The 25,448-nt window shown below is 45.1% G+C and overlaps 1 protein-coding gene across 3 annotated transcripts in view; it reads left to right on the top strand.

Moving 5' to 3' along the window:
• Positions 1–25,448, top strand: part of spns2 (SPNS lysolipid transporter 2, sphingosine-1-phosphate) — a 70,549-nt gene that overhangs the window by 24,746 nt on the left and 20,355 nt on the right. For all 3 annotated transcript variants that reach the window (XM_064352182.1, XM_064352181.1, XM_064352183.1), the window contains exons 3-4: positions 17,694–17,830; positions 22,259–22,410. In XM_064352182.1, the coding sequence (XP_064208252.1) occupies positions 17,694–17,830; positions 22,259–22,410 (289 nt within the window). The remainder of the gene's footprint in view (positions 1–17,693; positions 17,831–22,258; positions 22,411–25,448) is intronic.

The raw sequence follows: 25,448 nt of genomic DNA, 5'->3' as shown, positions 1-25,448 counted from the left end.
CTCCCCCCCCCCCCCGGCTTCGCTACCTGGCCCCGCACTGCTGACGCCAGCTGCTCAGGTGCTGATGTGAGAAGAGCGCGCTTTCGCTGACTGATTCCTTTTATAACGAGGATCGCGGCCCCCTCCCCTCCCTCTGCCCTCGCCCCCCATTCCCCCCTAACTGCCTCGCGACATTACCCTCCCCTGTGCTCACTCCGCTACCGAGCGGCTGCTGCTCTTACGGTTTGTTTGATTTCCGTGCCTGGGTTTCCTCAGCGCCCAGGCGGGTGTTGGCCGCTGCCGAGCCGCCCCCCCCCCCGGCCCTGGACTCCACAGGCCAGCCCGGCGCTCGCTTTCTCCAGGGAGGGGAGCTGACCTTGCTGGGGCTGCAAGGTGCCATCTTCCCCAGCTGTCACCTACTCAAGCCGTCCCCGGCGAACGGGAGAGAGAGAGAGAGGGAGTGGGGGGGCAAGCGGCAGCGCTTCCTTGTTTCCCTGACTACTCTTTTTGAACTACCTGATGCTCTCAAGGTCGGCTCGTTAATTATTCCCCGAGCGGGGAACGATGAGCGTTAGCGTTAGCGCTGGCGCTAGGTCTGCTGCGCGGGCCCTAATACCCCGAGGCTGCGGCGACTGTGCCGCGGCGCGGACTGTCTGCTGAAATCGTTAGCGCGCTGCTTGGGATGCGGCGCACACGGGCGGCTATCGCGGACAGGCTACCCGCTCAATCCCCCCCCCTAAGCCCTGGGGATCAGGACAAATGAACCTGCTGACAGGCTGCCATCCGTTCTTCATCGCTCACGCCAAGGGTGGAACTCGGCCTCCCTTTCAAAGTGTTGTCATAGAGGGAGGTGTGGGAGGCGAGAGCAGTCTTATCTGTGGAGTCAGAGAGAGGGAGAGCGAGCGAGGAAGAGTGAGAGTGAGTGAAAGAGAGGCGAATGAACTCTCCGGAGAGCGTTTGATGACTTCACATGCACAGCCTTCTTTTGCACCTGTTAAAAGTGACGCTCTAATTGTTCCCAAGTTGCCTTGGCCTCTTCAGGTCCTGGAACATCTGTCAAGCCCAAGACATTAGGATGTGTGGAGTGCAAGTCATGAAAGACGTAGAGAGGGCTGTGCAAGATTGCACCATATAGGCTTTGGTTCCTCTTAGAGGTTGCTTTGGAGTCCATGGATCACCTGGAAATGAGTTGAACTCTTTCCGCCATTGTGGCTCATTCCTGGGCTGACCCTGACCATGAAGGGGAAAAAGCCCTCAAACCACTGCGGCGCTCTCTGCGCGGTTTCTCCTGACAGGCCTCGGAGGAAGGAAGGAACCCACGGTGTCAGATTAAATGTACTTAGAACGAGAGTCTCTTCCTCTTTGTGCGTGGAATGTGCGGTGTGGGTTGGAAAAAGGCCTGATGGCAGTATCTGGGTAGTATTACTCTCCTTCGAGGTCAGTAGTTCTGCATGATCCCATCCTTTGTGGACCCAGACCGAGCGATTTGTGAGAGACACCCCCCTCTCCCCCCTACTCAATCACCGATCACCCAGCTCCATATCAGAGACGCTTTGTGTGTGACTGAGAGAACTGACAGGCCGTGGGGAGTTGAGAGAGAGAGACAGAGAGAGAGCTTTGGCAATATGTATCTCGAAATATGTCCAATAAAGCATTTTGAATTTGAATTTGAGAGAGAGACAGAGGGAGAGACAGAGAGAGAGACAGAGACACAGAGAGAGAGACAGAGAGACAGAGACACAGAGAGAGAGACAGAGAGAGAGAGACAGACAGAGAGAGAGGGAGAGACAGAGAGAGAGAGAGTCAGAGACACAGAGAGAGAGAGACTTCCAGCAGGCTGTGTGCTATTCATCACTGTCATGGCCGAGGTCGTGCCTGCTCCACGGCCGTCAGACAGACAGACCACCGCCGCCGCTGCTGCTGGGTGTGTGTCTGTCTGCCCCGGGCTGAAACGCGAGACGAGCTTATCTGGCCCTGTGCTGTGCCGGTGTCAGGGGCCTCGGCTTCAGGGCTGAGTAACTGGCACACAGGTGGAGGTCTCTGGCCCCAGCTTTGAGTCGCCGTCGCGACACGCACGCTGTCATGACACGCACGCGGTGCATGAAAATGAGTCTGCGGGGACCGACGTGAAGGCATTCTGGAAATCCTGCACGCTTGCGTGCCGCGAGCAGACCAGGGATAGGGTTGCTGAGGTAAATCGAAGCAAACCCCCCCACCCTCCCACCTCCTCATTCAGGCCACATTTCTCTCGCCTCCTCCTCAAATCGGCTGCTGAGTTAGCGGCCCGCGATCCGCCGTGGTTTTCTCTCAGAGCGACCTCCCCCACCCCCACCCCCCCCCCCCCGCACCGCGTCTCTCTGCGATCAGGCGTGACGGAACGTGTTATTTTCCTTCCTCTCCTGCCAGCAGCTGTCTCTTTCTTAGACTGCCACTTAGACGGGCGCTTTTTAAAGAACCCAATCGCGGTGGAGTGGATACGCACCTGCTGCGTATCCACCTGCATTTGGCGCCTCAGTTACACGTCTCGTTTGGAGTATCGATTTATCCGTTTCTATCCGACGCATTTGTCAGTTTCAAGGCCGTTTGTCTACAGCCATTTTACTCGTTATTGTGCATGCAGCTAAATCTAACCGGAGATCATGAAAGGCTCAAAATGCTTCATGCCATAAACAAAAAGAGAAACTACGGGGAATTTCCAAACGGCAAATATTCTCTCCAGAGGAGCCTCCTTTCATTTGACGACATCATTTCCTGTGGATGAATTGTGTACACATCCTCTTCCTGAATAGTTTCATATCTTATGCCGAATTTGACTATTGGTACTGAGTGAAATGAGCATCCGAGTACTGAAAATGACGTTTATCGTCCCCTGTACAGAAAGCTTGAGAGAGGGAGTATCTGCTGTCCCATGCTTCTGAAATGCACCTAATTAATCTAATTTACAAGGTCTTCATTTCTGGAATGTGGAATGTCCTTAAGGCTGCTGTTGGCATTGCAGGTATTTGATTTCGGAATTCTCATAATTTGGGAATTTTAGATTTGGAAAATATATGGTGTGAAAGTTAAGTGGTAGTCCTGATAATATTTAGTGCTTTATGTTTCATAAATGAACACAAACCTCTACAGTATGCTGCTGCAAAATAAAGAATGAACCGGTAAAAAAAAATATATATATTTTATTTTAAATTTGTAAAATAAAATATCATGCTTGTCAGGAACAAAATAATGTACCACTCCAGTCTCTCTTTGCTGAAATTGGACTTGGCTGTGTTCTGCACTTTATATAGACCAGGGCTGCCCAATCCTGTTCCTGGAGATCTACCATCCTGTAGGTTTCCACTCCATCCCTAACAAAGCACACCTCATTCAACAGCTTGAGATCTCATTGAGCTGCTAATTAGTAGCGTCAGGAGTGCCAAATTCGGGTTGAAATTAAAACCTATAGCATGGTAGATCTCCAGGAACAGGGCTGCGCAGCCCTGATATGGAGACCCTTCTGGTGGACGTTTTCCTGTTCCAAGATGGCCGAGATGCTGAGAGGTGTGAAAATCGCAGCCTGATGTCTGCACTGCGAGGGCCACAGGGGGCTGTGTGGGAAAGGGGCTCTAACTGAACCCTGTCCCCAGGCATCTCACTCCATATTGCACACCTCGTCACTGAGGAGGAAGAATGGCAGATGATGATTGGCAGCCCTCCCACGCACACCCCCCCCCCCCCACAGTGGCTCCGCCTTCCCACCAAAGTCTTGCCGGATGGAGTGCGCCATTTTAATCCTGCCATCGCAGCCAATTAAAACAAATGACCCCCGGAGCCCTGAACAAGGGTAGCGAGGCAGGGGATTATAGGCGCGAAAAAATCATTTTTCCTTCACCGAACCGCTCCGACGCACTGTTCACACAGCAGGCAGGTCTGGGCCTGTCCGGGATGTGCTCGTGAAGCTGGACGGTGGCCTAAAGTAATACTAGCTGCCCCTGCCGTCGTCTTTCTGTAATAAAAACTTCTAGTCAAAATAATGGCTTGCCGGTCACAGTTCCTAAGGATACACTTCCTCCTGTGTCCTCCCCTGCCCTGATAGTTTATTAATCCAGATCATTGCCTTTTTATTCACTCCCGAAGTCCCATTTAGCATAAACGCTTTTCTGATTAAGAGACATCCGCTTTTGGGGAAAAAGGACGGAGGCGGGACAAGGGGCAGTTGTTTACGTTCGTGGAGCGACGGGCGGGCCAGTCGCTTAGCGGCCAGGCCGTTAGCCTGTGAGCCGAATTAGCCGGAGCAGAAATGTAGCGCTCTTTTTTGCGGCTCCCTGTCATTTCGGGGGACGGCCTGTCATTAAGCCGGCTGCGCCTGTACTTAGGGCCCCCGCAAACAGAACCTCCTCTCTCTGCCGAAATGCCTCCGGACCCCGCTCGAATGAAAATATAGCCACCGGCGAGAGAAAGTGTCCAGAGGAGAAAATAACACCGTGTTTTCTTTTCTTTGAGTTTCTGCGGCCTACCGCTCACTTACAGAAAGCCAGCGTAGCATAAACCTGCATGAGCAGAGTAATTATGTTGTGCTGTGGGACTCAGCATGATGATGATGATGCATCTTTCAGATGCAATGTAAACTTTTTGCTGGCGTAGTTAGGAGTCGGGGTGCAACGATACCTCTTGATGATGATACGATACAGTAGTAACACTCGATGCGGTACGATTTCTGTTTATTTATAATGATATGATATGATTAATAATGATTAATCACGCTATGATGTAACGCAGTTAGCTGCGATGTGGATGTGACCATTAGATTTGACTGACTCCTTCCACCCCACCGACGCCTAAGAGATAATTGAAATAACAAACAGTATAACTTTCAAAGTTAACAAGTTGGTTTATTAACTTCAGTCTGCCTAAATAAAAAATAAGTTTGCCATGTAAATTAATGTCACAATATAAATCGATTCATGCATGTCACATCAACGTGGTTGTATCGTGACATCTGCATCACAATGCACTGATGCATCCATGTCTCAGTACACCCCTAGTTAGGAGGTACTCAAACAGGCACCAGCATGTTTCCATGGTGTTTTCCAGAATTTTGTTGTTAAAAATAAAGGGTGTGGCAGTTTACAATAAACGCTTGAAGCAAAAATCTCTTTATTTTCCAAAGATTACCCTGGTTATCTACAAAATGATAATATGGTTTGTACGGTTTGATAGAATTTTCAGATGTAAGATGCGACCAGACATCAGTGCCCTAAATGTGCTGGCATTGCCCTACACAAACTACACATCCAAAACATCTCTTTGTCATGTGTACAACCCCTTAAGGTCTTGTGTCTCTGTGCATCTGCATTCGTTTGTGTGTATGTGTGTGTGTACGTGTGTGTGTGTGTGTGTGAGTGAGTGAGTACTTTGCACGCATGTCTGTGTAACTGAATGCATTTGCATAAATGCCTGCACGTATACATGGGTGTCATTTCTGGCTATGTGTGCACGTGCATTGCGTGTGCGTACTTGTATTAGATATGCAGATTCACTTCCTCTTTGTCACCCAGCATCAGCCCAAAGCTCCTTGACTTGCATCCTAATAAGAGCGCCCAGCAGCCCAGAGTGCTTGTGACTCTGGACCTCCCTGAACCGGGGGGCTGCAGTGTGCTGCCTGCTGAGAGCTGAGAGCTGAGAGCTGAGAGCAGGGAGCAGGGAACTCCGGTTTAATGGGAGGCTGCGGGTCTGCCCCGTAACCAGGGGAACCCTGAACGTCCCTTTCACTCCAGATGTGCGCCAGGGGCTGCGGGTCTTTTAATGCCTCCGGATGAAAGCCGACCGCAGCATTCCGCCGCGCCCAACCGTCCGTAGGTTCGTCCCGCACGGTCCGGTCTTTCTGCAGCGGCGGCGCTAGGCTAACGGAGGACGTAGCGGCGACCTATGGCCGCTGTCGCCTGAGGATCGTTTCTCTGAAACGATCTCACGAAAGGAAACGCTCGGAATGCGACTGACGGCCGCCTCCCTTTTCCCGTGTACAGTTTCGCCTTTTGTTTTTTTTCTTTGCGGGGGAATGCCACAGAGAGCGGAATGTCTTAATCAGGGCGCTGTAGCCAATGACCTGCGCCGTGTGAGCGTGCCAGGTTCGGTCGGCGGCGATCACTCATCACGAGACGCCCTTTCGTCGCCCGTCGTCCGGACATTCCTCAGGTAACAGGACACCTGAGGGCCCATGCGGAAAACACCGGTGCCACCGCAGAGGGACGCCGGGCGCCTTCGCCATACAAGCGCCTCTGGTGTGCGGAAGGAGCCGAGAGCGGTCTCCGTGGCAAGCGGTGTCTATATCGTATTTTACCCCGGCTGCGTCCGCACGCGCTGCCTCGCGGTTAAACAGGGTTTCCTGAGGATATTTGAAGAGGAGAGAGCCCAAAAAACACACACAGCCTGAGGACTCGAAACTGTTTTGGCTCCCCTCTCTCTCCTCTTCCTCCGAGTGTACCGCGGGGGGGGGGGGGGGGGGGGGCTGCCAGACCTCCAGAGCTTAACGACACCTCCCCCCCCCGCCTGCCCTCCCCCCGCCTGCCGCAGGGACGGGGGTCCCCCGGCCTCGTACCTGTAACACCGCGGACCCGACGCCTCAGAGGGAGCTGTGTTCATGAGCTGCTCGTGCGTGTGCGCGCGCTACGTAAGAAAACGGCCCTTTCGATGTGTCGCATCGGTGGCGGCTTTTGTCCGCAGACTCAATCTAAACCGATTCCCTCCTGAGGCGGAGGGGGGGCGGGGGACTTGTCTTCGTTTGCCACTGCCACTCCACCCGTACCGCTGCTCCTTCCCCCTTGTGATTTTTGCAATTACACACGGGCAGAAATAAAAAAAAAAGAATTGCACGGAGGGAAAAAAAGGTTTTTCTTCCCCGCCGGGCTATTTTTAGAACGGCCCACTCCCTCGGCCCCTCCCTTAGTCTCAGATGAGAGATTCACCCGCAGCGGCTTGCAGTGGGGAGGGGTCACCCTCCTGCTTCAACACCCAGCTCTCCATACCCCTGCGTGAGCACAGCCAGCTTTGCCCATTTCCAGGACACAAAGGAAGAGGAGGAGAGCGCAGGAAGTCCACTGGACACACACTTACCCAGCCTCCTCCTCGACCACGAGCCACGAACAAAACCCCTTGTTAATGAAATCAGGGCGATAGTTCTGACATTAAAGTTACTGTTGTGACGCCAGGCTGATATGAGCTCCTGTGACCCAGATGACATGCGGGTAATTGAATTGCTCTGTCCTGTCTCGTCCAATAGAGCGCTCCGCCAATGGCCGTCTGCGCACAGTCCGCTTCCTCTCGTGGGTCAGGCGGCTTGAAATATAGTGGGCTTCACCGTTCCGGTTCCACACAAGTTTCCTGTGCTCTTATGGGATCAGCAGCTTTTACTACACGTCGGTTAGCTAGTAAAGGAGCACATAATTTACCCAAAAAACCTTTGGCGTTATACTTGCGCTCTTTCTCTCTCTCTCTCTCTCTCTCCCTCTGAGAAAATAAATAAATAAGAACGCTAGATCCAGCGCTCACAGGCCAGACATACATTAGCCCTGCACACACACTGTCTAGACACACATTAGTCCCACGCACACACACTACACCAGCACCGAGCGTTGCACTTTTACACTCTGTGGAGATTTCCTCAGCCTTTAGGAAAATAAGCCCGCATTGTCAGGATATCCTCTCGTGCCTTTTCTTACTGTGTGTGCTGTATGCGCTGGGAAGCTGCACAGTTGATCCATTGTCAAGCCATCGAGGGCTTAAGCGTTGCATTCATCATCATGTCAATTTGCTAAAGTTTGAGTGGGGCAGGCGAACTGTAGCATTAAAAGCCTGCGCTCAAAGTGTAGTAATGAATCATTTGCCCTGCAGTAAGTACTGGCTGCCCACATACCGTAGCTGAAATATGACTGGTAGAAGTCCTCTTTATGCTTCATGAATAGTGGCTGGAGTCCCTGCAGAATTACAGAAGAGAAATCCCTTTATAGTATAACATGAATTACATTCAATTATCCCTTGCTATTGTGGACAGGATAATGTGTGAACTGGCTTGCCTTAGAGCTTTGGCTTTTATTTATTTGAGTTAAGCTTAATTTGTCATTACCTAGCAAAGCATAACCCAAATAACAAAGAGTGTTTCTAAAAATCTGTCTGAACATGAAATTGAAACCTTTGTTGGCCAGGCGATGAATGATTCTGTCTGAGAACATACACATTGGTTTTATCCTTCAGAGTCAGAATGAAGGAGATCATTTAGATGGCTCTAAAATAACTGCAGTTCTGAGTCCAGCAGAATACTGCATCAGAGTTCTTTGTCCCTCTGGCTGGTTTCTGTGGAAACCAGGTGAACTACAAAGTCTGTTTCTACAGGAGGGCTTTGCAGCATTTTCATCTCCTTTTTTTGAATGAATGCGGAAAAAACGCATGAAAGACTTTGAGCATTACCTCACCCGGTCAAAAGGAAAAGTCAAAAAAGGATTTTTGTTTTCATAAAGATCGGGTTTGTGTTGCCTGCTAAGCTGTTCCATTTGGCTAGTATTCATTGCTATGAATACAGCAATACATCTAATCCACACAGCATCAATTCCAAACACCTGAGCCCCATTCAGAGAGACAGCAATCCGTCACAGCTAAATGAAGCTGGCATTGCATGCCAACAGCAAGCTGCCTTCCAAGTCGGGTTACATTTTTATATTCTATATGTATACCAGTGGATCCCTTTGCACATTTTGTTTTTGCAGTTGTCCAGCTCTTGGCCTGTATTGAATCAACATTTATCCTTAACTGTAACTCATAAGCAGATGCAGGCATTATACATTTTCTTCACAAACTCAGTTTGGCGAGTTCGTTTTAGTCATTGCTAAACCAGCCAAAGTGTGTTTGTGAAGAACACACTTGTTCTTGTTCTTAATTGTTGGTGAAAGTAAAGGGCTAAAGGTGATCGAATCCCACCCCTTCTTTAGAGACGTAGCCGGCCGAGTTTCCAAACACAAAGCAGCGGCAGCACAAGACGCCAAAGAGGAGCCTGATCCAAAAAAAAAAAAAAAATCCACCCAAGATTAGTTTTTTGACAGAGATATGGACCTGTTGTCCTCATGAAAAGGACTCATTTTCGGCCTTGGTGCTATGACATTTGTGGCAGTGCGTCTTCACAGGACCGCCATACCGGCGCATGAATCAGGAGGATGGCTTGTAACCCCCGCAGCCCTTCCCTTCTTCAGGGAAACCGGTGCGGTATTCCTCCGGGGAACAAAAGGAGTTGGGCTCGGCCACGACAATATGAAACTGCTGGTTCCCATGGGCTGGAATGCCCTAAAGAACCGCAGCTATGCCAACACTTCTAGGTAAAGGTGCTTTACTTCCGTTCTGTTCTTATGTAAGCCATTAATCACCGCTCATATTTTTCTCTCTCATTTCTTCCCCAATTTGACCGTTTGACCTTTTCGGTCTGTATTCTTTCGAAACAATTGCGTTCTTAACCGAATTTCCATCCGTGTAAAGTAAATTATATGCTTTCACGGATCTTTTGGTAACCATCACTGGAACCTCTGTTGTTGCTCTTGCACAAGGCGTCGTTATGCCTAATGCTTGTGTGCAGTGCAAACATTAATAGCAGTGTTTCAATCATCGGCGTATGAGTCAGTCTTTCAGTTTCTGTGGTGCAGTAGGAAAATTCTTTGTACCCTTCATTATGGACTAAACCTCCAATACACAGATCTATCTATCTATCTATCTATCTATCTATTTGTCTGTCAAGTTACTGTCAATGTAAATCTACTATCTATTTGTCTGTCAAGGTACTGTCAATGAAATTTTGCTTTTAAGGATAACATAACAAGACATAAACAGAAATGATAATCACAGAATATAATATCAATATAATCAAGGAACCTTGTAGAAAAACTGACTTATGAACATTGGCTTGTTATTTATTTGTATTTGTACTTGTAAAGCCCAGAGTCTTCCTCAGTCAGCCCTGCTGGAAATGTTCAATATACACCAAGGAATAGGTGCTCTGTGATTTTTGTTGTAAACATCTGGTAGCAGTCTAACTGTTTGTGCTGCTGTTTGTGTTATATCATTGCAGTTGTAATTTATTTAAAAATTGTGATGCCTTTGGATCCAAAGTATCACTGACCACGGCTTCAGTATATCTGGACATCTAAAGCGAACGTACTGGCTGACGACTGAGCTTCTTCATACTCAAATGCTCGCACACTGCAAGTATGCTGGTCCAGCATCTCCCTCAGAACAGCCTCTTCGGCCAGCACACCAGTTCAGCCAGAGAATCAAAACCTAAAACCAAGAACACAAAGTCTGGGCCAGTGAAACACTGCAGAGTTCCAAACCAGTAACTGTGAACATGGAGGAAAAAATAAACTCCCGCACCATAAATCTCTGGCAATCGAAAAAGAAATCTGAGCAAACCGGTTAACCTTGGTTGTGCTAGCGGTGGTAGGGGAAAGTACAGGCGCAGGGTTAATAAAAAAAAGTGTGACCCAAAAGGGGTTGAGTATCTGGGGCAGCAGGATGTTTGTCCGGTAGCAGTTCTGCGCTCGGCTTACAGGCAGACTCAGGCCAAGGGGCCCTGCAATAGAAACGTGATGACTGACCGAGCATGTCCAGACCTGCGTAGAGGACCTTTCTGTCTCCGGCAGCCGAGGTCTATTTGAATCGCCTCGATTCGTGCCTCGTTCAAAGCGGTCGTCCGCGTGGTCGTGCCTTGCAGCTTAACACCGTACAGTAATGCGCGCTGTCTTGAGCTGGGCAGGAAAATCTGCACGAGTGCTTCATCTTAACCAAAATCATAAGTGGACTTGTAAAGATTCTGGAAATTAAGCATGAAATCAGGCAAATTTGTATTTGGACAAGAACATCACAGATGTACCTCTTATTACATACATATGTATTATAACGTTGAAGGAAGCTGATTATTGTGATTATTGTGCATCGTTGTGCTGATGCAGTGTAAAGCTGAAAGCCATCCAGCTAGTATTATCAGAGCCAGACTGGTTTTTAGATGATATTTTATGTGCAGTCACTAAGCACAATGAATTTCATTTCACCAAGTCCAATAAATGCTTGTTTTTTTCATGAAAAACATGACATTTATAGTTCTCAATGACTCATCTGTCCGTTTTGGCCAGGCGTTGCATCCTGTGGGTGTAATGTGTAGATGTGAGAGCATTCTTACACATCCAGCTGAACGTTTGAGGGAAGAGTATCTCTATTTTGTTTGTTAAGAGACTGATGATTCTGACAATGTGACGTTGCCCCTGGACTTAATTAAACACCTCCGTCATAACACTTTGAGCTCTCAAGCAACTGTTCTAAGGCAACATTCCTCAAATAGGCTCACTAGACCAAGCTATTTTAATTATGACTCGTTGAAAAACAAGTTAAAGTAAAGCCCATTGTGCCCAGAATGAGGTATACAGTACACTCAGATGTCATGTCACCTACAGTGTGTGCTGAAAGTAGATCTATTTAATTGAATAAAGACATTCCTAAACCTCTCAGGAATTTACCTCAGGTATGTAGACATTTGTTCCCCACAGTTGTTGGCACTTTGTTCCTTGCTCTGTGTTTTTGAAGTGGTAGCAAAACAATATAAACGATTTTGCGAAGATAATCGGCTCACTGTGTCAACACTTAAGCATCTGAAAAGATAACCTACTGCATGCCTGATCTGTCAAATTAACTGCAGTATTAAGCAAAGCAAATTGTGTGAGGAATATTAATTTTCTTTTGTGCGTGTGTCGCTGGCATCATTTTCCCCCTCATAGTTTTGGAGCAAGGTGTGTAATGCAATAAATTAGCAGTTCAAAATGCCAAAGAGAGCAAATGGTGTCAACTGTGCCCTACCCACTCTGCCTTTATATCTTCTGTTTAAAGACAGCGCATATGGATCAACAATGATTTTTCTCTCACAATAAAACCAGAACTGAGCCCATTTACTTTACTTCACTTTTGAACATATTATTTAGTAAAAACATCATTCAGAGTATACTGTTGAATGAAAAAGCATTAGGGCAGTGGCACAATTTTTTTTTTTTGTTTTGGCTCTGTACTCCAGCAAATCCAGCATATTGGATTTGAAATAAAACAGTGAATATGAGGGCAAAGTGTAGACGGACAGCTTTAACGTGACGGTATTTTCATCCATGTCAGGTGATCCGTGCCAGAATTGGAGTCCTTGTGATACAACTGTAAGCATTGCATTATCTTGGTAATGGGTTTCATTGAGAAGGCAATAATAACTGATCCATATTCTGCCAGACGGACGAAGAAGGTCAAGGTAGAGAACACAATTAATTTATTCCACTTGAAAATATGTACCGTAAGGCGTAAAAAAAAAAGATTTTTTTTGGATCAGTCTTGCTCCATTAAAGCTTTCTGTGGAAATAAACAATGGGTGGACATTTGTTTGTCTCGCGGCCTGTTTTGAAAAATTCGGAATACCGTATCTTCCATAAATCAGTACTGACTGTGGAGACGGGTTTTGACACTAGAATGCTAGTAAATGACTGCCAGAGGCATGCATGTAGGTAACTAAGAATAAAACAGGGGTGATGGCTTTGTTGAGGTGGAGCAAATAACTTATTTGTGAACATTTTTTTGGGTCAGTTAAGAGGGATTACATAATTTAATGACATTGTAAACCAAGACTGAGAACGGTATTAGAACAACCAACAATCAATGAAAAGTGTGTATTTGGTCTCTCTTCAGAGACTGTGTGTGAATGTTTTAGTCACTGTTGACAATACCTAGAACACAGCTGAAGTTTGAGATATCATGAGATTGAGATATCTGTCTGAGTTGTCCCAGTAGTGCCCTATCTGTGATTCCCTGATAATAACTGATAAGTTCCACTTCTATAAACATATCTCACAAAAATATGTGCAAACAATCGTCTGTGTATTTCCCCCAACTGTATAAAGAGGGTAGTTACATCAAAGGGCTCTGTTGCCCTTTCCCACACCAATCAAAATTTATTTAAACAGCTGCTCTCTGTCTGAAGAACAGTTACCCCTGTCTGCTCCATTTTGTCCTTCTAGTCTGTTAAATTCAGAAAAGCAAACAATAGCAGGCATCAGGACGGCTGCGCTACACTACTCTCCATGTTTTGCTGCTGTTGACAGATTTCATTGTTTTCTCCCTTCTCCTCTAAGACTGCAGCCTCACAGATCATAGACCTGAGCTTGTCAAGTCAAATCCATGAACTTCTCTCCCAAGTCAGTTGTTGACATAGGGTCAGAGCTCGATATTGTCCTGTGGCTCATCAAAGCCATTTCCTATTCAGCAGCAGCAATTCCTGTCATAAACATATCCAAGTATGTATGGATTTATGTATTTATACATATATAAACACAAGGAAACATAACTTGTGTAAGCCAGTGCCCCGAGTCCTGACTGTTTAGACAAGGGATTTCCTCCCTTTTTTGCATGTATACACATGGCATTTATGAACTTATTTTCCCAGAACTGTCTGTAAATTTAGTCCGTTCACATCACCACTGTGGTGAAACAGAGGAACGGGCCTCACCGTGGGCCACTCCTGACAGACGGTCGGAAGAGACCGTGCTCAGCCTCTTTAGGCTCAACGTCATGCAGCTGGAGGTGTGTGTTTGACAGTGAGGATTTTCAGATGGTGAAAGCTGCACGTCATGTTGGGGCTTCCTCTGTAGTGTTCATTTTTCTGAGCAATTGTTTTTGGGCGGGGAGGGTGTGACTTGTTGATCACGTAAGAACATACTATCTCCATATGTGACTTGGATAAGTGGGTAGTTTCTAAAGTGATGTCTCATGGGACATGTCATGTACAATTCCACGGTCAAATCACATTTATGTAATTACCTGTGGTCTAATATGTGACCTTTTTCTACTTAGTATCCTTTGTATTAAAGTCACTACCGATAACAAATGGTTACATTTAAAAAATATTTTAAAATCATTACTCTTAATGCCTTTGCATAAGTGAGATTTAAACTACAGTATGAAATAATGAGGTATAGTATGTTTCAGTCTCTGCTGGTTGGTCTTGCTGTGAAAAACTAAGGAGCTTCTAATTTAGTAGTGTCATTTTAATTCATCAGCCTTTTCCAATCAATCATCTAAGGGTGGTGATAGTCTTTAATGATGAGTATCCAGATAATGAGTTCACTTAAAAATGAGAATGTCTGACAGATGAATGCAGGATTTTACCGGAACTAACGATCCCTGATTCTTTAACAGGGTGGGGCTCTTTTTAAAGAAATGTTTCAAGTCACTCAAACCCCACAAAAAATTGTTGTTCCACTGGTCAAGCAAGGTGTTCGGTCTAATGACAGAGTCTTCTGCTATGATGGGACATTTCCCCAAGAATGTGGATGAAAAATGGCTGGAGGTTTCTTTTTTCATCTTCCCAGGAACTGAACCTTTGGTATTGTCATCTTAGAACCTGAGAAATTCTTCTGACATCACCTGATTGTGTTTCAGTTCCACTTCACTTCACCCATCTATGAAGGTGTGCATGGATTGTGCATGACTGTGCCATTTCTTTAGAACATCTTAATATCTTGTGTTGACAGTCTTTTATCATGTATTATCATTTTATTTACTGTAGCCGGATGGATCTGAAAGAATATGCTCAGTTTGCTTATGGATGAGCAAAGTCATTTTTTAAATACATATGAACGGTTAGACAAAAAAAAAAACATGTTTATACTGATACTAAAAGTTTACAAAGGGTAATCACCTACCCGTTATTATTAGAACATTAGCGCATTAAATTATATTTAAAGAGACACTTGGTTGTGCTTTTTATTGTTGACATGCTTGTTTAGATAAGCGTGTTTTTCTCCCTGGTGTTCAAATGCAGACGAGGTGGCTGCAGTGGGTTGATTGCAAAAACTCTCTCCTTATCATGTTTATTTCACCCAGTTATATCTGTGTGGCTCAGCAGGACTGTGGAAATGGATGGGGAGTGGGGGCAACACAGAAGAATACAGACAAACTAAAGTCGCTAAAGTGGCTCGTTTAAATTTAATGTTACACAACAAAGCAGGCACTCCATGACAGGTACAGAATTCCACAAATGCCTTGAGGCTGTAACAAGTGCATCCTGAGAAGGAGCGGTCCGTTGGCTTCTTAAGGACAGGCCTAAGTGGTGCATACCTGACTGCGGCATTGTGGGAGGAGACAGGAGACGGGTTCCTCCTGGCCTAGAGCAGTCGGGTAAGGTATTAATTAGACCCATTAAGACGCTGCACAGGTAGGAGGCACGTGGCCTGAGGATGACACAGACAGCCACACTTAGAAACCATCTGAACCGGGGCGCTTATGTTTTGGTTTCACAGGCTGCTATTGCACAATGCTTTGTTTAGGCCAGTCCCCTGATCACAATAGATACTGTACCTTCTTATTAGCTTGTGTGTTACATCAGCTGTGACCTGGACTTCCCACGCAACTTCAGTGCAAATTCTTGTACGCCGATTCACTGGTATATTTTATGGAAACAAGACCAGTTAAACCAGCCTAAGGATTTGTAGAAGTAATCCATGTGTAATGATGAATATGCATTATGTATAGTTAAAGTGCACCCAGGGTTGTTCCCATAAAATAATTCACCTAATCTTAAATCATTTAAAGGGCGTCATTTCAGCCTCTTCATAAATGCTTGGTATGTTTAACATGGATTTTGTCTTCTCATTGAACCACTTCAGGTGGCCTGAAACATTGCTGCAAATTGATTTGTTAACAGTTATTAAAACACCACGAGCTGGTTCTTGTGGGCTTAAAAAGGCATTTATTTTGTGAGAATACTTTTCAGTAACGTTTGCACTGGCTGCATCCCCGTCATGAAGTCTATGAATAACACAAAAAATCATCCAGCACAATGGATCAGCTTTGCGACCTCAGAAAACCCTTACCCCAGAAATATAAAGGTCAAAATCTTGCCGTCAATACTTGGCAAGGACCTGGGAATGTTCCAATAGCTTGTTTGTGTTTGTATGACAGAATTAAATATAATACTATCAGATGACAAACTTGCTTGGGTGCCAATGATCTGAAACATTGTTGCTATATTGGTTTAATAGAGGCATCAAGGATGCATGTTGCTATTGGTGTGCAGTTTAAATTAGCCCAGTGCACCTGTTTGAGCTATCATGACTACAATGCTTGATTTAAACTGTCAACAGAACTGTATGAGATAAGTACCCTTTAAACACGGCCAGTTAAAATGCATTTCTCCAGCATCAATGTTCTTGTCATCAAAGTTGGAAGAAATAGACACAGGTCCCAAAAGAGTATTTTGGAATACATCCATTGGTCTGCCTGCACTAGGGGAAAAAGTAGTAGTAAAGTAAAAGAAAAACAAAACGTTACGAATGAATGTTTTATTTATCTCACAAAGCAGACACGCTACATAAAATAACAATGAAATGCTGTTGCTTTGGCTAAGTCACAGTCTTTCAGTTAAAATATGTGTTCATTTCTGTGATACTGGGTGCAACGTAACATCGTCACCTTGACTCCACTGAGATCATGTTGTATGCAGAGTGTGTATTAATAAACTCTTGGACTGTGATAATCATAAATTGTTTGGATTTATGCCACAAAGAGCAGTCTGCTTTCCCTTTTTCCCAAACTAATTTTAAAGACATGAATAATTTAAGCCTGCTTGGGGTATATTCTGTATATTCTGTAATATTGACTCTGACTTTGGTTTTCTTGTAGTCAGCACTGAAAGGATTTGGAAAGTAGAGAAGGTCACATCTCAGTCATACAGTGTCTCAAATATTTAAAACTCTTGCACACCACAGGCAAGAAAACTGATAATGTGTTAACTAAAAAATGTGTTCTTTCCATTTGCCATATATCTACAGCTAGAGCTACAACCTGCAATTGTGTGTTAAAATCAGTCATTACCCAAAGTCATATTGGGAAATGCAACATGACCTGTATGAAACCATTGTATGTGGCTTCTCATCATTCATGTTTTAAAAAGGCCAGACATTTAAAACCTTATTTTTCCTTTGATAATAGTTCTATACCCTAACAACATTAAGGTTAAGGCAGCTGTTGAATGCCTTAAAGGACTCCCAGGTCCCAGCCTTGCACACTATATTCTGTTGTGTAAAACAACATTGTGTCAGGCCGGATAGTGCCTGGGAAGGTTATTAATAGAGAATTATTAAAGGCTGTTTTTCCCCATAAAATATAAAAATTTTCCACTGGGCACAGGACTGGGCCCAGCCAAATTAAACAGGTTTCAGGATATCCTCGAATTGGTGAGAATTTGTGAATTCGGGAATTTTCTGTTCCATGATCTGGGAATGCAGAGGGCGTGGCCCCCTGGGAGCTCTGTGTGAGCCAGGGCTTTTTGGAAAGGGCAGCGGGCCGACGGTTCATCGCGAGCCACGTGCTGCGGAGCGCGATGAGATACGCGCGGCACCGGGGACGTGCTAAAACTCGCGAACCGCTAGCAGCACATCGGCTTCCCTTAACAAACACGGCAACCTGCCTAAAAATAGGGGACGCGGTCAGTGCAATGCAATGAGATGCTACACGCTGAGAGGGAATATAGCGCACGGCACATCTCAGCCTTTGTAATTCAGAGCGGTATTTCTAGTTCTCTGTAGGAAGAATGTGACATATGTTAATCGCGCTCTCCTCCAGTGTCATTAACCCGCCCCACCCTGAACCCCCTTTTGTCTCTCTCCTGTCATTTGCAGTGTTCATCTGCAGCTTCATGGTGGCAGCGCCCATCTTCGGTTACCTTGGCGACCGTTTCAACAGGAAGATCATACTGAGCTGCGGTATATTCTTCTGGTCAGCCGTCACTCTCTTCAGCTCCTTCATCACCAAAGAGGTAAGGGCTGTCTCCGTGCCTTGAGTGGGGGAGGGTGGTTCGATTGTACACAAAGCCATCTTTAGTTTTTGTTCCACTAAAATACAGCCCCCAAAATAAATCACCTATTCACAATATATTCTGTATATTGAGGCACAGATACTGTATCAATATTGATGCATAATGCTGACTATTACAACTGGCGAAACAAAACTGCCGTCTAAAGCCTGTTCGTTTGGCACCTGATTAAATGACATGCTCGTTTAGTGTGACTTCCGCTTGGTTTTTACTGCCTTCAAGCTCTCGTTATCTCTGTCTATCTCTAAGCCTCAGCAAATGAAATTAAGCGGTCCCTGGTATTAAGCAATTACCTAATGAATGCGCCCAGCAGACAATCACTTAGTTTTATATTTCAAACGTGGAGGTCACGTGCTCCTTGTGCCTTTTAAATCCAGGTTGGGCTAAACCGCAAGAGCTCCGATCTGCTTTTGAGGTCTCCTCGGCCTCTGGTGATTTCCGTTTGAGGTTTACGGTGGCCCTGGAGTGCCCTTCCATCAATGGGCGCTGCGCAGCACAACACTCTAATGCTATCGCTAATGGAGAAGCAGCTAGAATCCAGTAGCTCTTCTCCCTAGGCACCCTGTGCCTGACTCGATGGGGCAGCTGGGAACAGGAAATGTAATCTCTGGGCTGTCACTTAACATCTTCAGATCTGCCGGATAAAAAGGCTCCACAGCACTTTCCTCCCGTATTTAACAAAACCCAAAGCTAGCCCAAGTTTATTTAAGGGCCATAGGGATTGAACTGGAAGGGGATACAATAAAAAATGTTGTGTGTTGCTATGGTTTGTTCATACTAAAACCTATCACACTAGTTACACATTAGATGGGGAATGGTTTTAAATTGGTTCACAACGTACCCTCACAAGAATACTTTAATGAAATGAATGTCTGTGAATCGACAGTTAGGCATGTACTATCAGCTAAGAAAACAGAGCACTCTTACTTTGAAAATCAGATATAAAAAAAAGAGTATGAAGTATGTTATTATTTTGTGAGTTATTTTACAGACACGCGGAACACACTTTGTCTTAGTAAGGACTAAAATCGTACAGTGAGAAAAAATATTGCAGAAAGTCAAACGATTTGTTCCAAAGTAAAGGCTAGTCACGGTCTGTGAAATGTCCTTACTCAAATGCAGGCCACAGCTTTGTCCACAAAGCCAAAACACATTATTCACTGGAGGTTCTCTAGAAGGTTGGCGTGACCATAATGTCTGGGAAGGACACGGTGTGCATTTGTTCCTCAGTAATGCTGATGCTATTTCAGAGGACAATTTGCAGAGGGGGTACACTCCACTGAGCAGTAAAAAATGGGGTGTCAGCAATTTTATTTTTATAAAAAAATAAAAAATAAAAAAAATAAATAAAAATCAGGTGTAGGCAGTTACTTGAATTAAATGTTTAGGGAAAATGCAGCCATCTTATCTCTGCCTTGTTAATGCCGAATGATGGATTTGCTCAACCAGAGAATTCATAAAATATTCAGTAACAGGCGAAAGAGATTAAAGTGTACTACTACTACTACCAATTTCAGTAATAGTTCAGTAATTTATTATTCAGATTTCATCAATAAATTATTTTTTTCAAATAAAATAGTATACATGTAATATCTCTATTAATTTGCATTGCATATCAAAATTAATTGGCATCATAAACTCATTGATTCAATCCTGTAACTGTCCCACACATTTCCTTGTAGAGCTCATCAGCATCAAGGAGGATTTAGTGGCTTTTTAGTCTCAAGGGAATGTATTAGACAATGCTGTGCTATGACTGCTAATTAAACTGCTGTCCTATCCATAAGGTGTCTGAGAAGTGACAGATCATAATTATGATTGTCAGTTGCAGGGGACACTAACCTCTCCCACACTACTGAGAATATGCCTCTCAGTACATTGCTATCTTTTCACTGAGCTGATGAAGATAATCTCAAACAGGTACGACGTGCGGCAGTGGCTATTTGCAGAGTAGACCAACCCCCACTACCCTTTCTATCTCTTGATCTCTTGCTGTTTATGTATAACATACAGACACTCACATGCAGAGAGGTGCGTCATTGGGATTCAAGGCTCCATGTCTAATATTGCTACGCATTATTACTCATGGTGTGAAGCAATAATGCAAATTAGATTGAAGTAATTTCCCTGCTTAATTAAGACAACAGCAAACAGCTTTGTGTTTTCATTTGCAGAAGAAAACCTATTGCTGTAGTGTCTTTTTTTCATTCATTCAAATCCCCTGTCTTTTCTTTGTGATGAACGTAATGAAGCAAAAATAAATTGTCTTGGAAGCGGGGGATGGGTAGCGTGCACCAACTGTAGTACAGCTTTTCTACACCCACACTATGAGGGGTCTATGTAATTTCTCTGCCAGCATCAGCCTCCTAAATCTAATATGGAAAAACATGGAAATATATCTGTTGTCATGGCTGCCACATGAAATATCAAGATAATCTTCAGGCATCTGACTGTGCATACAGAAATAATGTGAGTGGAACTATCATCCAAAATAGGTTGGATGATAGGGAACCAAATGCTGCCAGATAACATGTCTAAACATTGCGTGCCAATGATAAAAACAAGCACCAGTATTTTTGTCTATGCTCAGATATGATCAGCTGGCACCATTTTTTGTTGATGGCATTGTTGAATTTTGTATATATGGGTACACTCCAGTGGGTGATTGCTCTTTAAATTCTTGGTCTAGTGGAAGCAGCTTCAGATTTTACATTGAGGCGTTGTCTGAATTGTAATTAATACAGTCAGTGCCAGCTGACTACCCACTCCTGAGCACCCACTCCACTCCACCCCACCCCACCCCAACCCCTGCCCCCTCTCCATAAACAGAATAGGCGGTCACTAATGTGTCCTCAGGCATCTGGGAGGGGGGAAAGCAAGGCAAAAAAATCATCATGTAGGCATGCGTCCAAATAGCCACATCGGATAACCCTGCTTCAGTCACTGCCGATTCCCATCACTATTCCCCTCCAATCCCGGGGGACTTATGTAACAGGACAATAGCTCAGTGATGCTCAGAGGCCCATCACGCGGGGGGCGGCGTCGGGTACGAACGGCCGGCTATTAATGGAAGGGAGCGCTGCCCCCTGGGCATTCCCTCCTTTCGCTGCGCCGACGCTCCGCACTCTACGTCTTTTTCTTTTTCTATTTTTATCCATCACTCCTCTTTTTTTGGCGCATCAGCGTTTCGGATACGGCGCTGAGCGCCGCGCTTTTGTCGGTTTTTCGTTTATCTATTTTCATTTGCCGTGCATGAGACTCGGCCATGGGAGGCTGTGCTTCAGCACTGAAACGCATCCCATAAGCTTCAGCCATTCCCTTCCAGGTAAAAGCACTGGAAGCACTGGCCACGTTTCGCTCTCCCTGAATGAGATCACTCAAGAAGAACGCACGGAGAATGTCCGGCCTGAGCATATGAAGATGACTTCACTTTCAGCTATAAATACTAACTCAATACTGACAGTGCAGTGGGTAAGACCGTCGCCTCACAGCAAGAAGGTCGAGGGTTTGAATCTCGGCTTGGGACCTTTCTGGGTGGAGTTTACATGTTCTCCCCGTGTCCGCGTGGGTTTCCTCCGGGTACCCCGGTTTCCTCCCACAGTCCAAAGACGTGCAGGTAGGCTAATTGGAGACTCCAAATTGCCCATATGTATTAGTGGGTGAGTGAATGGTGCGTGTGCCCTGCGATAGATTGGCGGCCTGTCCAGGGTGTATTCCTGCCTCTCGCCCAATGCATGCTGGGATAGGCTCCAGCACCCCCCGCGACCCTGCTCAGGATAAGCGGATATAGATAATGGATGGATGAATATTGTAGGAAAGATGAAAGAGGTGGTTCAGATTTTCCCCTTTCCCCTATTAAAACCAAAAGAAAGACAAAGGTCAGCGGCCACATTTTCACGAGATTGAGAACACTGCCATTCCTTTCCGTTGTGTCATACAGACCACTGGAGTGCTGGAAAAGAAGATGGCTGACCTATGTACCACAATTGTGTCCTTCACCAACTGGCACCCCCCACAGAGATTCTGGGATTGTAAGCGTTCAAGCAGCTCGATGCACGCATTTGCCCTGCCTTGACGTCATGTTCTCGACACTTTTTTCACATATATTATCTTTGGCAGTTGGCTCCAAAAGCGTGATTTAAAGTTGACAGATTTATGAACTTGTGATGGTTCATAATAAGCATTCAGGACAATTCATGGGGAAAAATGAATTACACTTGGAGCGGAGAGAACGTTCCAGAGAAGTTACTTACACGTTCGTGTGTAACAGCCTTCTCACAGGATGAAAAGCAAGCAGGATTCCTCTGTTTCTGTGCGTGTCCTTGCTGTTAACTGGCCTACCTTCCTGACCACGTTCTTCTCCCTTCACAGTATTACTGGCTGTTTGTCCTGTCGAGGGTTCTGGTCGGCATCGGGGAGTCGAGCTACTCCTCCATCTCTCCCACCATCATCGGCGACCTATTCACCAACAACACACGGACCATGATGCTCTCTGTCTTCTACTTTGCCATTCCCCTGGGCAGGTATGTCATAAATCAGTTCCACTGCACAAAACAATCACAACAAAGCCAGAATAAGTCAGACACTATATGTTCAGACACAGTTATTCCAAAAGTGTTTCTCCTGATCTAATTCAGTGATGTGACACACCCCATGTTTTGGTATCAGGTCCTGACCATGCTAGTGGAATACAAATTTGTAACACTAACTTCCTGTACCATTTTGTGGAAGTAGAGTTTCATAAGCTGCAAAACAGTGGAAGGTTAAAAGATCTAAGGCACAAAACTTAGATTAGTTAGTTTAAATATCACCATGATGGTCGATTTAATTCTGCATTTTGGAGATGAAAGGAGTCTCCAGACATTTGAAATTGAGGATTTCAGTTAATAGTGAGGAATGTGGAATGAAAGAAAAGGAGGCAAGATGGTGCAGATGAGGACAAGAAAAGTCAAATGGCTCTTGAGACGGAGATAAGGAGAGTCTTATCTCAGACACCTTTTCACAACAAAAAGGTCAGACGCACCAGTCCTGTGGAGTTTAAAATATCCAACTGCCATCCTGCCTCTTTCTATTTATTACAGTTCCAATGAAACCCCCCATACTCCAGAGATCGACTGGATAATATAAAGATACATTACTGGAAAGGTCACGGTATATGAGGAGCTAAGCTGTTTTTGGGTTTCAGGGCAAGGGTTTATTCAAGAGGAAGAAAAATGGGGAAAGACACAACACAAACAAAGCTGGATGATAAAAAATGAATGGGCCTGTAATGGCTCCTGTTTCTTTGTTTTTATTTACCGTGGAAATCCCCCAAGGTGCTTTGCTGCACAACCGCTTTTGGCTGTGTCAGGTTGTTTTTAACCTTTGCGGCAATGAGAGACAAGGCAGAAGTGGAGGAAGAAAATCAAATGGTGAATAAATGAACAGACGTAGTGCTCTAAGGACTCAGGTCCTTAGTGCTGTCTTTTCTCTCCAAATGCAACACAGAGTACTCTAGTTGTAGTTCATTAATTTCACGAAGGAACTAGCAAGAGAGCTAAAATTTATATTTTCAGCCCGAGAGATTTATGTCCCTCATAATCTGTGCTGTGGCTGGAATTCAATTAAATGTCAAAAAGAACAAAACCTGCAGCAACTTACATTTTGGAAATCCTTCATCAGACATGCATGCAGCCCACTAACAGAATTGATGGCAGAACGAATATAGTCGGAGACAGGCAGGAAAGAAAGGCCTGGCCTCGGAGGAGCTCTGGAATGCTGAGGCAAAGTGTTTCACTTCAATAAAGCATTTAGGCGAAGGAACAATAGGAGCTGAGTGACCGAAGCCTGCGAACCAGTGACCAAAACATCCTCTGCACTTCCCTGATTGTTTATCTTGATTGAGTTGTTGTGACCGTTTCCAGGAAGTGACCTCAGGAATCAGACAGGGTGCAGAGGAAATGGGTCTCCTAAAGAAAAGGTTTCCCCAGCTAATAAACACGCCCTGCCAAGCCGGTCTCTTACCTCCGGGACAAAGGCGGCAATATTTTTCAGATATCGGCGGTGTTGATGTCCAACATTCCAAGTAGACATGGGATGTAAGGCTCATAAGGTTTGTCGTTAGTCGCTCCTTGGAAATATAATGTGTGCCCAGGACTTTTTTTCTGTTATTTTTTGAGTGCTAATCAGTACAAAACAAAATTGCAGAATGGTTTACTCCATTTATGCAATAGATAGGGAGTAGCCATCAGGAGGTCGCAATGCTTTGTTAATATACACCCCTATAATAGTGTATTGTAAGCCCCCTAGTATCACTTTGATTCAGTCTGCGAATTCATCTCTAATTATGGTCAGCGGTGCCTGCAAAGTCAAACTCCTGTCCTGACAGGCTGCCCCAAATTGTTTGGAACACAGGAAACAACAAAGACCGGGAATGTGGTGAAACACCCAACATTTATCTGATCACGATACCAGTGAGCTGTCCATAGTGCTCTCTGTGACTCATGTACAGTGATGAACTTCAGTGTAGGTGCTAAGCACTAGCTGATTGCATTGCAGTTAATCATCCTCTGTAGTATGAAGGAGTATCTGTTTACTCTGGAAAAGCCCAGTTGCAGTTACGATGGTGAAATAAAAACATAAGAGGGCACCTGTTCGGCCACACAAAGCCAGATGGTGGGTGTCCCTTGTGTTTTGCTCACATCTCTTCAACAGAATCCTTTCGGAAAGTAACACTGTCCTCAGAGCCACACGGTGTCCATTTTGAAGACATAAGAAAATAAATAGACCAATCAGGTATCAGTAATGAGACAGCTATTCACATTTGGCTTCACCACTTCTGTTCACTATTGTTCTACAGTAGTTATCCCAATGCAGTCGTGCCACTGTAACCATTTTAGCATCTAAACCATGTCTTGCATTTTAAATTGACAACCTCACCTTTATCGTTCCTGATATTCCAAGTACATTGCCTTGTCAGACATATGAAATGGAGTGAATCATATTTTTCATAGCCACTTATCTCCAAAAACTCCACTATGTTCAATAAAAAATTGTAGTTAACTGGAGTGGAGGCAATCATTTTTACAGTTTTCAGTTGTTAATCTTTGTCTGTCCAAAATGCGTCATCTTGACAGCAACAACCATGCATTGCATGCCACCCAACCCCTAACTCATTCTTTATTTGTCTCTCCACAAAGCCCCACCCACTAATTATAGCAACAATAACTTGTCCTAAATGTCCTGAGCCTCCACATATCATATAAATAGAGGACCATAGGTGTGACCAGTTGAATGATATGGTGTAAAATATGTTGTCTGGAGGAGTAATTACCATGGAGGAGCTCTTGTTGTTTAGCTGCCTCCCACCAAAGGGCCTGGAAGAGACACTCCTTGAGCTGGCATGGCTTCAGAGAGCCCAGACATTGTTGCTTTGATCAGTGGCTGCGTCATATCCCTTCCACATTAAGAAATTGTTGTGGTAATTAAGCCTCTTATCGGGTCATGTGCCGAACACATAGCCGCTGATCCAAGAGTATCATCTTTTGTAATCAAGGCAGGAACCAGCCCTGTGTGATTCATG

Source organism: Anguilla rostrata, chromosome 9, assembly GCF_018555375.3.
Source record: "Anguilla rostrata isolate EN2019 chromosome 9, ASM1855537v3, whole genome shotgun sequence".
Lineage (NCBI taxonomy): Eukaryota > Metazoa > Chordata > Actinopteri > Anguilliformes > Anguillidae > Anguilla > Anguilla rostrata.
Note: the sequence above shows the minus strand (reverse complement) of the source record. Positions and strands in the feature narration are given on the sequence as shown.